The sequence below is a fragment of the Gambusia affinis genome, linkage group LG19 (assembly GCF_019740435.1).
Source record: "Gambusia affinis linkage group LG19, SWU_Gaff_1.0, whole genome shotgun sequence".
NCBI classification, from domain to species: Eukaryota; Metazoa; Chordata; class Actinopteri; order Cyprinodontiformes; family Poeciliidae; genus Gambusia; species Gambusia affinis.
The window spans coordinates 9245553-9261370 of record NC_057886.1 but is presented as its reverse complement, the minus strand read 5'-3'; the positions used below and the strand labels follow the sequence as shown (position 1 = coordinate 9261370).

Genomic DNA, 15818 nt, shown 5'->3' with positions numbered 1-15818 from the left:
ATTCGTTTATAAAAACAAGCCTCAACATCTTCCATGCCAGAAGCAGTGTGATTGTAGAATGAATTGCACTTCTTGGGAGTCCTTTCATTTGAACAAGTAGGATCAGCGTGATAAAGATGAACTGAATTTAAATCAGATACCAATTTCTTTATGGTCAACTAGACATAAATACAACCAGTAGAAAATTGGTTGCGCAACTCATGACTCGTTGTGGACCCTGGGCGGTCAGCCATGCTGTCTTATCAAAAACAGCCACAGGCAGATTCGAAATGCAGAACCTTTACTTGAATTTAACATCGATTAAACAAAAGCAAAGACACAGCATGTTAACTTTATTTACCAAGACAAAAGGAAAAACTTGAGGCACATGCATTGTAAAACACAACTCACAAGTTCTGATAACCCCATATGCATAGAATACTAATTGTCCCTAATATTAGGATTTAGCACCGATTACCCCAGTGTAATCAGTGCTAAAGCAAATGTTTCCTATAATGCAGCAACAAATGTTTTGAATTATATTAAAAAACGCTGTACAACTTAAATTCCAGTCGCTGGCAATGACTGGACTAAATTACTTTACTCGTTGATTTGAGGCGAGATTTGCATTCTAAATTATGAAAACACTAGAGTTAACGTGTTTATTTTTAAACAAATATTGCTCTTCTGCCTTTTTAGCATAGATTTAGGTATGCTTTAGTGTTTGAACGCACCCAAAAATTTTAAAAATATTTTAGGGGTTTAATAAAAACTTGTGATGAGTGTTTTCTTCCCGAGTGGTGATTTACTTTAATCCTGAAAATCCCACCGGAAGTGGTTCTTGCAAACCTTTAAAGAAAATATCTCCGGAAACTATCACTGATAATTCTGTTTTATAAATTTGAGTCCTTACTGTTCATGTCACAATTAAGTCCATTTTAACCTAAACACCATTTTCACCAATGCGTTTCTTGTACGTCTCCATATATGGACTCAGAAGTGGTGCCAGTCCAAGAGGCCATACTAGGGCGGGAAAATCTTAATAGCAGACGACACCTAGTGGTTGTATTCTGGCATGGCAGAATTCTCAGGTCTATTAAAACCTTCAGTACTACACATCAGTTAAGCCCAACAAGTAAAAATATTTCCACAAGCATCCCAAAAGATTAACTTTATATTTTGCATAATCGAACACCAAATACATACATCTTAAAACAGTCTCAAACTACCAGCGATGAGGATTTTTTTCACAACATATGGTGGAACATTATATGTAACAAACCAGACATTACAAATTCATAGATACATAAATCCAAGACTTTTTGGTTAATATACACTGCAGGTTTTATTACAAGTTTCATTAACTACAGGGCAGAGGGAAGCTGGGATACCCCAGTTCAACGACCTACAGTCAAAACCATTTTTTTCCCCATCAAAAAAAATAAAATAATAAAAAAAAAATCAAAACAGGTAAAAAACACTTTGGAGTATTTAAAAGAAGAGGCTGGAACACTTTCAAATCACATCAGAAGACAAGCATGTGTAAAATATTCTGGACATTTGTAACAAACACCCTCTTCTGCACAGAAAGGAAGGGAGGACAACTAAGAAGAACGTCGTCTCTTAACTGGTGTCCATCTGGTAAAAAACAAAAACACAAAACCATCACGACAGGTGCAAAACATTACCAAATGAAAGCTACTATAGATTGTCAGCTAGACGTACCCTGGCGTTGTAGGCGTCTAATTGTGCATCAAGCTCCTCTGCTGAAAGCGGTTTGCTTCCGCCACCTCGGCCACCCCGTCCTCTCCCTCTGAAGAAAGCTGACCCACGGCCACCTCGACCTCTTTGCATGCCAAAGGTGCGATTTCTGTTCATGCCCCCAACTACAACCAGCCTGAAATAAAATTAACAAAAAGGATAAAATCAAATGTATCCCTGTTTTAAATAAATAAAAACATATGAGCCAAGTGTTTTTAATGGGGATCAGAACTGGAGCTGCAAGTAATTAATTCAGTGATCAATTATTCTGACTACCAGATTAAGTTTGGCTAAGTTCATTTAACCAAACTTAGACATACAGTAAAATACACAAACATCTCACTCTTTTAAATAAGAAAACATTTAGCACATAAATAAAGCATTTCTTTAGTGTTTGCTTGATCATTTGTAGCAAAAAAAATTATCTCCAGCTAAAAACAAACAAAAAAAACCTTCAACATTAACGTGAAATGCGCAGCACTTTCTGCTAGCCTTAGCATCAGTATAACCTAGGCTAATATGTTTATTATTTTTTTCATCAATAGGTTAGTGAATTAATAGAAAATGTTGTTTAGTATGAGATTTTTCTTTCACACCAGGTGAAGCTAAAACAATTGAGTTTTATGTAGCACATTTCAACACAGTTTAATTTCGATCTTAAATCCAAAATTGACATTTTTGTATGGTTTCAGCTTAATTATTCCTCTGTTATCTTTCAGCAAATGGCCTTTAGACCTTGTATTCTCCGGTTAATATACCCATTACTAAATTAATTGACATTTCAATAATCGATACACTGTTAATCGTTTCAGCCCTAATCAGAACCATGCAAAATACTGAGAAATTTACCATCAAATACAGAACACACACACACAAAATGATGAATAATGCAAGTTCATAAGAGCAAAATGCCTTGGTTAAAAATAGAAGTAGAACAAGTTATAATGGTAACATAAGAAATGACCGAGGGGTGAACTGACCAGTCTTCTTAATTATTGGAAGCAATTCTAACTCACCCCTGCATAGGCCGCCTCTGTGTGTCAATCTGTGACGTGACAAGTTGAATATTCATTGGTCGCCCTAAAATGACAAATTGAACACCATACATAAAAAAAAACAAAAAAATATCAATACATTTTGTAGGTTTGAGGAAAAAAAAACTAATAAATAATAATAATAATTTAAAAAAGCTGAATTTCTGGCTAAAAAATCCCTTTAACTTATTATTTTAACACAGTGTCAACCCAAATTCTCCAGCTATAAATAAAGGTCAAAAAGTAAAAACAACCAGCACATTTGCAGAAAGAGTGATAACTTAACATATTTAAATTCTGGCCATACTAAAGACTAATACTATAATTTTAAGACCCCACAGGAACCCTTTTTAGTTCCAACTCTACCTCTAACCCAGGTTATAAACGTATGATGCTTTGATCTGAATCGTACCATCAAGTGGGATGCCATTATATTGCTTCATAGCCTTGAGTGCATCTGCTCTCCTCTCAAAATGGACATCAGCTGTTCCCAAGCTTCTTCCTGAGCGGTCGTAATGAACGGCAGCCTTCTTCAGAGTCCCAAATTCAGCAAAAAGTTCCTAAAAGAAAAATTTAAAAAGTTAAATTTTTATCCGTTGGACAACAGAAAACATAGGCAACCAAGGACCGCAACAAAACATAATGTACCTGAATGTCGGCATCTGAAACACCAAAGTCCAGATTGGAGACTAGGAGCTTCCCTCCAGTTTCCACACCAGCTCCTCCGCCACCACCGGCACTACCATTAAAGCCTCCGAAGCCGTTGTCGAACATGTCATGCTGCCACTTGTCGGGGAGCTGTTTAGGCTGCAACAGACGAAAGAGAACGCACCTGCTGACTTCAGGATCCCCTTGCCTCTCTGTCAATCACAGAGTCCACACGTCTGGGTGTTGGGGCAAGCAGGGGCTCCACTTCCAACATGGCCAGGGTGGTCAGTTCCCTTACTGTAGGAGGGGTTGGTCCCCAAAACGTTCCCTGCCCACCCCATCACTACAAGCAAGTGAATCAGTTCAAATAGACAAGATAGCTCATTGAAAGCAAGGGGATATAGTGGAGGATTACATTTATAGGACAGAACCGAACTGATCCTTAGAAATATTACAAAATCTCCTTAAACTATGACTGCCCAAAGTCAAAGTAAAAATAGTGCAAAGTGAATTTCATAGCCCACATCCCAAAAAAACAAAAAACAAAATAAACAAAACAAAACTGTACACTAAACCTGAAAAACTGCCCATACTAGCTACCAGAGGTTCCCATTGTTGTGGTGCCATCTGCGCCTCCTTCAAAAGGCCCTCCAGAGAGGCTCCGTTGATACACCAGGGTCTCCTTCTGAAGCAGTCGCCTCCAGCGCTGAACAGCCCGTCCTCGACCACCGGAGAGTTCTTTGTTGTCTCGTGAATGTGGATAATGTCCATATGGTTGAAAAAAATATATAGAAAGGGGCCCCATGCCCTTCTTTTTACTAGCGTGGATTATGCGAGCGTCCATTTTGAGACCACGCCATTTTGACTGGGGCTTTGTTTGGGTTTTTTTCCCGAGGCACTCTTTAATAGCCAAAGGATGGAGATTTGCCTTACATGGAATTTATCAGGGTGTTAAAGTCCACTTTTCCATCCATAACAGCCAACGAGAGTGGTTGAAAAGCCTTCAAAACAGGCCTCGATAAACCCGCCAGCCACTCCCAGAACAAAAGGCCGACTGGTCGACGAATAGGGAGAATCACGGTGCTCCCATTAGTAGGAAAAGCTCATCTGAGGGTCAGCATTCTCGATGATGTGGTTTCCTTCTTTCCAATGCAAGCTGGGGAGAAGTTATCGCCTCCAACGTCTGGCTTTAAATTTCGAGTAGTGGATTCAAAATGGCGCCGTTGAGGCCTAGCCATCCGCTCTTCTTGGAAAGTGGTGTGAAACCATTTGGCTTGTGGGAGAAGGGACGCGTTATACAAACAACTTCCATTCATGCTTAACCGCAAACTACAGAGCTTCGCCATGAGGGAGAACTCGGCGGCTAGCTTTCATTTTTTGCTTGACTTAGCAAGCTGGCAAGAGGATTAGCTAGAAGCAAACTGAAGGATGTTAACCGGGAATTTTCAGCTGTGTCGAAGGTTTTTTTTCCCTTTGACTGCTTATTCCTCTAACATTCTCATACCCTGCTGTAAGGCGTCGGCCTGCCTCTAGCGCGGTTCAGGTTCTGTCGATTCCTCATGGGGCCGGACCCGCCGCCTCGGCCTCCAAATCCTCCACCGCCGCCGCCTCCAAGTCGCCCGGGGCCTCCTCCTCGGCCGCCGCCTAAGCCTACACGGCCACCTCGGCCGCGGCCTCTTCCTCCCCGGCCTCCACCTCTCTGCTGCCTGTTCTGCTTGATAATCTCATCTAGAGACATATCCATTTTATCGGCCATTACTCTGCCCAAATAATACTAAACTGTGAGGAAAATATAAAATGAAACCCTAGACTCTGTTGGTCGCTCTCCCTGCCCTTTCACAGCACTGCACCGTCGACTGAACACACAATAAGCTAACGGCCACACAATATGAACAGCCTCATTACGTAACACGTATATTCCAACGTCAACACGTACATCAACGTAAGGGAAAACGCGCCCTCTTCTGTCTGGTTAAGTGCATTTAGCCACGCAGCTGACTATGGAAAAGTGATAAACCGGGCCATTATTGAAAGAAAACCATGAGATACCAGAAGTCATGTTAAATGGGATATAAATTACGTTTCGACCACCATACTAAACACTTCATGTGGAAGAAAACTACAACACACAATCCGTAATACACCACTTCCATAAAAAACACAGAGAAGCCGGTGTACATACCTTCCAGTTCATTGTCCGTGAGAAAATCTCAATAAATAAAATACTGTTTGCGGTTGTTGCTTTACAAAATGAGTGAATACTTTTGTAGGAGACCTTTTTCATTCATGCACACTTTTGAAGACTCAGTGAGGAAAGTTGCCATTTTTACACTTAATAAGCCAAATTGAATACCTTTTGTTACAGCTTTAACAAAGGTAAATAGAACGGTGAAATCTTACTAATATATGTATCATTAGGCCTGAAATTACAGATGTCCTACAAACAAAATTAAATCTTTAATTCTTAATCTCACCTTCATTTAATCCAAATTTAAATTTACAGTCAAAAATGGCCACCTATGCATTACTGAGATGTTTGCACAATATTTGTTTTATCATTAGGAAGTGATCTAGAGTTCATGTAATTCAGTGATGTGGGACTACAACTTATCAATATTTATGTATAGACATGGATCAATAGATAAAAAGCTACTGTAAAAGTCTTTTATTCAACATTTTTGTTTCAAGGCTTTGAGCAGAGAGGTTAACTAAGGGCTGTAAAATTAAATCCACCAAGGGCAAGAGAGGATTTAATCAAAAGGTTGGCCTTCTACATTGTATTTTGCCTTCCAGTACTTGCCCACAACATGTTATCAAACGTGGTCATTTCACAATTTATCAATCTATTGTTCGGAATGAAACAGAAAAGAAGTGATCCCCTTTACAATTTCTTCCAAACATATCTAAGTAGTTTTACTATTGTTTAAGACTTCAGTCTTTGTGTCCTGTTGGGCTTCACTCTGTGCTTCAGCAACAGTTGTCAGCAAATTTTGATGAACCCCCCCGCACCCGGAGCAGTCTCATCCACACCACAAGCATCAATATGAACACTTTGATACCTGAAAAGATGAGAAGGGAGAATCTGTTCCCCTCGGAGCCCCAGTTTTTTTTAGTCATTGTCAACAGAAAAAAAAAAAAAACCCCAAACAAACAGGTTGCTATGGTCCATTGTATACAAATGAGATTTGTATTCTGTGTTAGACTTGCCAACAGGGTCAAGTTTCTGGCTGTCAGAGGGCAGAGAAACAAAAAGTTCTTGAGGATAATGGACAAAAAAAAAAAAAAAAGTAACAGGAACATGACAAAAAAAACTAAGACTTCTTGGAGTCCTGTGTGTTGCGCTTTTTTAGGTCACTCAGGTCCACTGGTGTGAAAGCTGGAAAAGCAGACAGGAAAGTAAGGTTGTTACTGCAGTCGACTGGTTTAAGATAAGATAAGATTTATTTGTCATTGTCATCAACAGATTAAAACGAGATTGAGACCGTGCTTGACTCGAGTTAAAGTGCAGGTTATATACACATACACAACACACAATATAAATATACATACATAAAAAGATGAAGAAACAAACAGCACAAAACAAGAAATAAATAGACATTAGAAGATGTATAAAAAAAAGTATATTTTAATATAAAACATATTTAGAATAAAATTTATTCTGTTAACTTACAATGTAGGTTAGGATTTGGGTTTTTCTCCACGTACTCCTGTGGTCCACGGTCATTGCGTTCACTATTTTGTGTTGATCTGATATCTCGGAGCACACACTGCCAGGCTGGGAGGAAAAAACGTAAAGATAACAGGATAATATTTGTTACACAAAGAAGCCACTTACAAGGACACACTGTAAGATGATCAGAAGAAAGTTTATTTTATATAATACTCGCCATATTTACTTGCATTTTTGGCAGAGATGTATAAAATTAGTCTTTACTAGAGTGGTATGATCACACTGAAACATTAAAATTTACTACGTTTATTCATTAGGGAAAATAAACCTACGTTATAAGATCATTTTAACAAAATCCCCAGAGGGAAAATTATTAGTATCCCCCAACCATCCATTTAAAATAAATATATGTTTTTTAGGTAGATCAGATCTTCTGATTAGTCTATCTAGACTAATTAGTCTACCTAGACTAATTAGAAGTCTAATTAGGATACTTATACCATAAAAAACAATAATCTTCTGGGGTTTTTTAGGATATAAGTATGACAGAACACATACATCTATTTATTTCAACCACAAGGTTGAAAGCCCCACCATGCTTCTATTCAAAGAACACTCAAAACTTGGTAGAAAGAAAGAAAACAGAAAACATTGCGTCAATGCATCATTTAAGAATAAGGAGCCCAATCATTTGGACGAATCAAAGCAGAAAGCAGTCACCAGACATAATATCAATTTACTTCTGTGACAATCTTGAGTCCAAAAGTTGGAAAAAAAAATTGTATGGACAACATCTCAACTACTTCTTAGCAAGAAGAACTGGACCCAAGGACATAGAAAACAGATCTGCATATAGGAGCAGCAGCTCAACTTTTGTGAAATAAGTTCTGTTGCATAGTTCACTGAACACAACATTTTAAAACATTTTCCAAATTATCTTCACTGCAAAGAAGCTATTGGTTAAACTGGAACAACAAAGAAAAACATGTCTATTTGGCTAGTTCGTGATAGTTTGCAGCCTTTTCAAAGTGTGTAAGATGTTGAATTGACATCAACATATCAGCCAGTAAAAAATAAAGATGCAGAAAGAAAAATACAGATTGAAACATTTCAAATTTTAACAGGAGCTTTACTTCTAGAAGATGTTTTTGTAAATTCCAATATGTTGCAATAAGGTCCGACCAAGACTTTTCTAGGACAATACGATTCAACTTTAGTCCCAAGATAAAATATATATATATATACAATTTTGATACAAAATTGTAGAATACAGTACTTACTATCATGTATAAAGCGCACATTCTCCTCATGTGCTGGAGTAAACAGCTCCCCACTGTTAGTCGGAGATCTGGGGCTTGAGGTCCTCTTGTAACTATTCACCATCCTGGGAGCAGATGAGCTTCACACATATACAAAGAATAAAATCAGCAACTACGCCGCAAGCTACTCTTTAAGTACAGTTTACAATCAGGCACTTGACTACTAACATAACGTTTTGCAGACCTGGTCATTCTGTTTGCAGTCTGTACTCGCTCCTTGCTCCTCTGTGGTGAGTGGATTTAGAGGGATGCAACAACTCGAAGTCCTAAACTTAAAGCCCAACAGAACCATTGTAAGTATTTGATCATAATACTGGGCATTCATTTTAGTTTTACATACAATACAAGCAATTTATTTTGATCAAATCCGACAGCTATACTAGCTTGCAGCCAGAGTTAACAGCTCCTTGCTAGCTAATCATTTCAAATAAATTAGATTATATAATTAAGGCATGATACCCCATTATACAGCAGAAGTATTTAGCGGCAAACAGAGTGGAGTGTTTTATTTAAATCTATACTCAACAACACGTCTGCAACGTAAGGGGTTAGCTAAAAAAATAAGCTTTTGTTTACGTTTTGCCTCGAGTAGCTTCAATGATGTTAACTGTTGGTAACAGAGACATTATCACAAAATTCTGACAAAACTAAACGTAACTAATACTGTTTTCTGGCATACGCCATGCTTTTATCATATGGGGTGCAACCAAAACATTTCAAACAGTCATTTTACCAAGCTAACAGTAGCCTTGCAGCTAGCTAGTTGGCGATTTACATTGTTAGCTTGTTCCAGCTAATATGTCTGAGTTATTACTGGTCATAACAACACGTTCACGCTGTCCTTTAAATAAGCGTTAAGATAAACAACAAACCTTCGTTGATTTCTTTCCTTTATTTCTTTATTCAAAGACTTAGTACGCCGAAAGATATGGCTAAAAAAATCGTTGCCAATGCCAACCAATCACTTCCGGGAAGAGACGCGGAAGAAATATGAAAGACTTTCAAAACAACTAATAAAATTCTAAAAAAATAATAATAAATAAACGAAGTACAAACTTAAAAACAAAATTATTCTTATTCTTATTCTTCTTCTTCTTATTACTATTATTATTCACATATATATATTTTCATCTTAAAAGCTGTTTTTTTTATTTATTATTTCTTTACATTACCATACCTCCGTTTCCATTGAGAAACCTTAGCAGGACACAAAATGTCAAACATTTTTTATGCAAACTTAATTTGTTTTCATATCTTTTTCACTAAAACTATTGACTACTCTGTGTTGTACAGTGATAGACATATTAATACAGTCGTTCACACATACACGTAGTGCTTTTTTATGCTCTGACCATCTTGAAATCCACTCTGAGGTTTTTGGTCCTTCCCAAGGACAATTTGGAGAGCCAGCAACTGGACCATCAACTAGGATTTTATTACTTCATTTTTAATTTTTTTTTTTTTTTGAGGTTCATTGTTGCATTCCATAATAAAACTGCTACAGCCTTTTATTTGTAAAAAGTCCTTTATTTATCAAAAGTACAAAAATAATAATTGTACTGAAAATTATAAGACTTAAAATATTCTGTCTTTTTACAACAAATATCAGTGAAATACATTTCTCAAAATGCTGTGGAGGTGCAAGAGCTTTCACAAAACAAGACCTGTATTTTTAAGCTTTCTGAACAACATACAAGTAGGTTGTACCAATCTGATTGATCCTCTTTCTGCCCAGCAGTGAGGATGCACAACATTGTACAAAACACTTTATAAGTCCAGATTCTTGTGTAGATTTAGCCATGACTTGAGAGCCAACAGTTTACAGCTTACATCAAGCTATATAGAAATATAGCACATATACAAGTGATAAAAGATTGTAACAGAAAAACTCAGCATTTCTTCAAACATAAACACATTATTAATTTTGAATTAGAATTTATAAGGAAAGACATTTAGGTTAAAGGACACGTACTGAATCACATAACAGACAGCCACACAATCTTATTTACAGCTCCGATATGAGAGTTATTCAAAATATGTCATAGTTTTACAATGAACTAAGAGAAAATACTCAACTGCAATAAAGTTTGTGTTATATAAGATGACATTTTAAAAAACTGAATAACCTTCAGAGACGATTTGCACTTCTGAAAATGTTGCTTTCCAAGATCAAAGGTATTGCACAAGCCGCAGAAAAATGCTTCATTGGTGTTGCTACTCATTTTATTTTTACAACATTTAAGCCTTCTCTCTCCCTCGGGTCCACTTGCTCTCACACACAGCCTGTCTCAAACAGTTTAGCCAGATCTTTGCAGTCTGGGTCAATGAGGTCTGCAGGTTTTTGTCCGCTTTCATTCTCCGCTTCTGTGCTTGCTCCCATTGACAGGAGATACCTAAAAAGAACAGAAAAATAGTGTTGCAAAAATCAAACAGAGATTTTTGCCATATTTCTAAATGCATTTATAGATTTGAGTAGCTGTCTGTGTGGCCTTGTTTCTGTAAATTCCGTATAAAAGCAGAAATAAGTAATTAGTTTCTTGCCTCTGAGGAATTTAATCTTAGGAAGATTTAATTGTTGCACATCCAAGTAGTTGACATGGGAAACTAAGGATAGTACCTGGCAATTTCTGGGTAGCCGTCACTGCAGGCCATGTGCAGTGGTGTCCAGCCGTCCTCGTCTCTCTGGTGGACATCAGCGCCGTATTTAATCAGGATCTTCACCACCTCCAGGTTTCCCGATAGCACGGCTTCATGCAGAGCAGCCATACCTGCAGATATGCAAAAATCAATCCCATGCATTTAGATATACACGTGGTTCTTCTGCTAATAAATATCATTTCCAAGACCAGAGCAGTAGATGAGCACCTGCCAACGGAATAGAAAAAGACTTCGCTCACCAGAGTGGAACAGTGTGTCCACGCGGACCTTCCTTGCTCTCATGAAGCGTCCGATTTGCTCCAGATCCCCTCGCCTGACGATGTCCAGGAAGATGATGTCATTGGGGAAGTGCACAGTCCTCTTTGCAGGTGCCACCGGTATTACAGGTGCAGGGCATTCCTTCGCTTGAGTGCGGCGAGTTGAGGTATACCTTGAAACCTTGCTGTATGAAGGGACATACGTCGATGCAGCTTTGTAGGTGGACGTGTAAAGTGACGGGGAGTAATAAGTGCTACTCTGTGTCGTTGGGGTGTACTTTGATACAGCAGCATACGTGGATGTCGTCGTGAAATGCGAGGGGCTGTAGTAGGAAGGTGAGTGGTACACTGGTGTGTACTGTGAACTTCGTGTGTAGGTGGTCACCGGTGTTGGGTAGTTGTACTTCATCTTTGCAGATGTCGCACCTCCTTTCTAGATCAAAAGGAGGGAAATAGGAAATCCCAGAAGGCAGAACAATCCAAGGAATTCGTGATATCCTTTACGATGTGTCCTTTTGTCCCTAATAATACCAACAGTTTTCAAATCTTCAGTCTATATTCTTCTTCTTTTGTTGATTAGAAATGAACCTCTAGTCAAAGGTTCATTTCGCCTCTTTTAATCAGAATTTGTCAAACAGTATGCCGACTCTTGCACAGAACTATGGTCTACTGGAGCAACTGGAGCTGCACCCCTATATATGCTCTGTAGTGCTATTTTAGGGCTTAAAATCCAATGACTTCAGCTTAGAAATGAGTGACCCATGGCAGGCTCCACCCACTTTGGTCACATGCCCTCTGACACTGTAACCGCCCCTAGATCATAAAAATGTTGACAGCCACAAAGTTCACTTAGTTTTTCCTGAGCCAAACAGACTTAGCGTGCCGATATAAACAACTATAATTAACATCTGCTACACCATGCAGGGAGTAATACTGACGTATTTTGTTTATGCATGATAAACAGAAGAACAGAATGATAAAAAACAGATTGCAGAACAGCTCTATAGTAGTAAACAACAACACATGATCTAAAAGTGACATGGTGTTTGATGTGGTTACACGCAGTGACCTGAGGTCAAGAAAAAAGACATGTTTTACATCTTCTCAAACTGTGGTTTAAGTGTCAGTGAAGTGACTTAGACAACTTGTAGGAATATTCTGAGGACATTTTTTGTTGTAACTATTTGACCAGTAAACAACATGAAGTTCAATCCAGGCAGCAAAATGAGAAAGAAAGAGGATTTTGGTGAATTTGAACATAGCGTGTTGAGAAACTATTGTTAGAGATCAGGGGAGAGGTTTTAAAATTGCAGTAAAAATTGAATTTGCTTTCCTGTGGTCTACTGCCGCAATGAATTTGTGTATAGCTTAATACTGCACAATTTAATTTGTAACTCTGTTCTTTTAACAACGGAGGAAAAATAAGTTGTCCTCATACTGCTTGTAAAATGTGCAAAGTTCTCCAATCTTTATACTGCAAGTGTGAAAACCACTAGGACAGCTGAGCTGTATTAACAGCTATGATAATTTTCTATCACTGATGGCTGATAGAAAACTAAATGCTAGAATTGATATTAAGTGCAGAAATTAAAGAAAAGTATTAGTTTATATTAGTTCCAGGGCATACATTCATGTGAAAGGAGATTTTTCATTATTTGCATCTCTTTTTAATAGATATGTTGTTGTTTTTTGTTGATAATTACAAAAGTATCTACAACACTTTTCCAAAATGTTGTAGAGAAATGTGGATTTAATGTGATCCACTTGACAATCAAGTATGGTATCTATGTGTAGCTGCAGCCTAATGCTTTTTCACCTTGAGGACTGGTGAAAAAACAAGTCCTGACACTGTACTTTTTGGTGAGGCAAGTTCTTGAGGTGGCTGTTCTGTTGTACAGTGTCTTATTTGGCAGTGCTCGGGTATTCTTGATGCATCTTTCAGCGTCTCCAATGGCACTTGGCAGCGATGTGCTCACCAAAGGAAATGCGAACTTCTGCTTGTCTGGAATGTTTGTTTGTCACATACCAGAGTGAAAGTCTCACACATTGCCGCTTCTAGCTAAACATAGAGTCAGACTACACACCCATCTGACCATGTTGTCCTTTAGAGCCAGCGTTATGGTTTGTCAAATTGCCAATCTGACACAGTTATAAACAAGCGGAGTGACTAAAATTCGAATATCAAACATGTCTCCTTCACATACTGGCACCAGGTTTGTCATGAACCATTGAGGTACAGGGTTAGTTTTTATTGACTACATTAATATTTGATTTTCAGCCCTTTTTGTAGGCCCTGTAAAAGAAGGTATTTTGGCTTCTTGCCTTCAACAAGGTCATTGTGGACACAACATTTCAAAAACAGGGACGGGAAAGCAGCCAATCACACACCACTGAGGCAACAACGTTCGATGTGCATGTTTCATACCTTCCGCATTTAACTTGTTTGTTGTAAGTTTTATTAGTCCATGGAAGCCCACATGTCAACCCTTGTCTTTGGCAGAGTAAGCTGTTTCATATGTGTCCTGAGTAAGGAAGCTAACATTGTTAGCAATATATTGTGCTCTGATCCTCTTTAACAGTTTTAACCTGAAGTATAAAATAAAAATGCATTCCTATGCAGGCAGATTAAAAAGCCAAAGAGCAAATAATGTAATTGGTGAAGTGATAGTTGATACGAATAGGAACAATTAAACTACCCCATGTCCTTAAACAAACAAACAAACAAACAAACAAACAAAACAAAAACATTTGAGGTCAAATAATACTTTAAACTTAAAAAACCACTGGATGCCTTTGCTAATGTAAAGTATTGTGGTGGAAAGTTGTTTGGAAAAAATGGGAGTGCTGGTAAGGGTTTTGCTGGTAATTAACAGAGCAGAAATGATTAAAAACTAACTTCAATGATGCTGTGAGTTCACAGCCCCCAAAAATTTTGGTGACAAAGAAACAAGCAGTCATTTGCCACTTTGACTTAATTGCAGAATCTTTATTTTTTAGGTTTTTTTGATTCCTTCCTTCTGCTCACTGGATAAAACACCTTCTAAACCTTCACTTTATGAACTCAAATTCAAACCAAAGACTTTTTTATTGCTGCTTGTCTCTCACGTGGACACTGTGCTATGCATCAACTCCTGAGTTTGGAGTTCTTCCTCAGTTTTGATTGCATTCTGGTTGCCTTGTGAAACCCTTTGTTTTGCAGTTTCTTAAAGTATTTATTCAATTTGGACATACAAATTATTACAAGTATTAAGAGCTACAGATTACAGTTTGAAAAGAAAAAGTTGTACAAGTTGTATGTCTTTGAATAAAATAGTCACATTCTAAATATTCAAACTGGAGACTCTAAAGTGCATTTAGACTCCCCAATTCTGAGAGTCTAAATGCACTTATATTTAAAATCTATTAATTTCCCCACTTTTACTGATATTCAGGAATTCCTCTGTATCTTTTTGCCCTGTTTTTCAGGCAGAGAAGAAGGACAGAGAGAATGGAGGACGAGCCAAGGATAAGACAAAATTTGTAATAATGGTCCTTTAGTAAAAGTTAATCTATCTGCAGAAAATCCAGCTACAGATTCTTTAAAACTCTGCTGAGATTGTTGATGGAAGTAAGAGGCAGGTTGGTTGGGACTTTAACTTCTAAAAATATGAGCTGTGAAAAATACCTCTCTGCTTTCCTAGTTACATGTAATGTCCGGAGCAGTGCTGTGGCTCCGGTCAGTCAACACATGAGCACACCTGTACCGCTGTAAGCACAGTGGGGATTAGTTTGAGTCTGGATCTGAATGGCCCATTGGAGGACACTCGCTCAGGTCGACAAGTTTCAGGTTACGGCACGCGCAGAGGGCAGAAATAAGGGAGTTGGCATCTAAATCTGGAAGCAATAATCCCATGTGGGTTAGTGGGAAAGAGGGGACACGGTGATGTGTGCTTCAATAGAGGTGATTCCATTATGGGAAATTCAAAGCGAAACTCAATAGCCTCCTACAAAATCTCTGGCTACCACTTTGTTGGTGGTTTGGTTTACATTATATCAAATGTGATTTCTAGGTATTTGCTAGAGATCTTCTGTTGAACTCATGACCAGATTCCTGGCAGCCTCAGTTTTATTTCTGTCTCACTCTACAGCAGTTCGCAGATTAGGTTCTTATTTTAGCTTCCAAAAGTATTTTTTTCCCCCGCTGGTTGCAATATTTTCCTAGAGGCAAAAAGCAAAGCTCTCATTTTACCAGGCTGTCTACCTTCTGATCAAAAGAACAAATGGCTCCAATGAGCCATTGAGAAACTCTGTCATCCAAGCTGCTGCTTCCTCGCATGAAAATAGGTTGGTTGAAGTGGTTTGGACATCTGATTAAAATGCCTCCAAGGTCCCTGTTTGGAGGTGGAACCTGGGAATGCCTTGGGATTCAGAATGATTCCTAAAGATGTCACCAGATAAAGGGATCTCTAGGGTTCTCACTGGATCTGGATGGATGGATTGATGGATGGATTGA

At 38.2% G+C, this 15818-nt stretch overlaps 3 protein-coding genes across 5 annotated transcripts; all 3 read right to left on the bottom strand.

Moving 5' to 3' along the window:
* Window positions 1-1135: 1135 nt before the first annotated feature.
* Window positions 1136-5468, bottom strand: alyref (Aly/REF export factor). Of its 2 annotated transcripts, none has more exons than XM_044100893.1 (6): window positions 4927-5468; window positions 3423-3581; window positions 3187-3334; window positions 2757-2820; window positions 1705-1876; window positions 1136-1617 (listed from the first exon to the last, which is right to left on the bottom strand). In XM_044100893.1, exons 1-6 carry the CDS (start codon window positions 5176-5178, stop codon window positions 1603-1605), a joined length of 810 nt encoding a protein of 269 aa, XP_043956828.1. In that variant the 5' UTR covers window positions 5179-5468; the 3' UTR covers window positions 1136-1602. The 2 variants fall into 2 exon arrangements, with proteins under 2 accessions (XP_043956828.1, XP_043956829.1); XM_044100894.1 differs by having other exon boundaries at window positions 4023-5313.
* Window positions 5469-6072: 604 nt separating this feature from the next.
* On the bottom strand, window positions 6073-9385 carry mcrip1 (MAPK regulated corepressor interacting protein 1). 2 transcript variants are annotated; one of them, XM_044100895.1, is made up of 5 exons: window positions 9284-9385; window positions 8596-8682; window positions 8373-8491; window positions 7093-7197; window positions 6073-6798 (listed from the first exon to the last, which is right to left on the bottom strand). In XM_044100895.1, the coding sequence occupies exons 2-5, from the start codon at window positions 8601-8603 to the stop codon at window positions 6734-6736; spliced, it is 297 nt and encodes a 98-aa protein (XP_043956830.1). In that variant the 5' UTR covers window positions 8604-8682; window positions 9284-9385; the 3' UTR covers window positions 6073-6733. The 2 variants fall into 2 exon arrangements, with proteins under 2 accessions (XP_043956830.1, XP_043956831.1); XM_044100896.1 differs by having other exon boundaries at window positions 8596-8677.
* Window positions 9386-9985: 600 nt separating this feature from the next.
* Window positions 9986-12004, bottom strand: ppp1r27a (protein phosphatase 1, regulatory subunit 27a). Its single transcript, XM_044100891.1, has 3 exons — window positions 11309-12004; window positions 11029-11179; window positions 9986-10804 (listed from the first exon to the last, which is right to left on the bottom strand). Exons 1-3 carry the CDS (start codon window positions 11733-11735, stop codon window positions 10684-10686), a joined length of 699 nt encoding a protein of 232 aa, XP_043956826.1. The 5' UTR covers window positions 11736-12004; the 3' UTR covers window positions 9986-10683.
* Between the last annotated feature and the right edge of the window lie 3814 nt (window positions 12005-15818).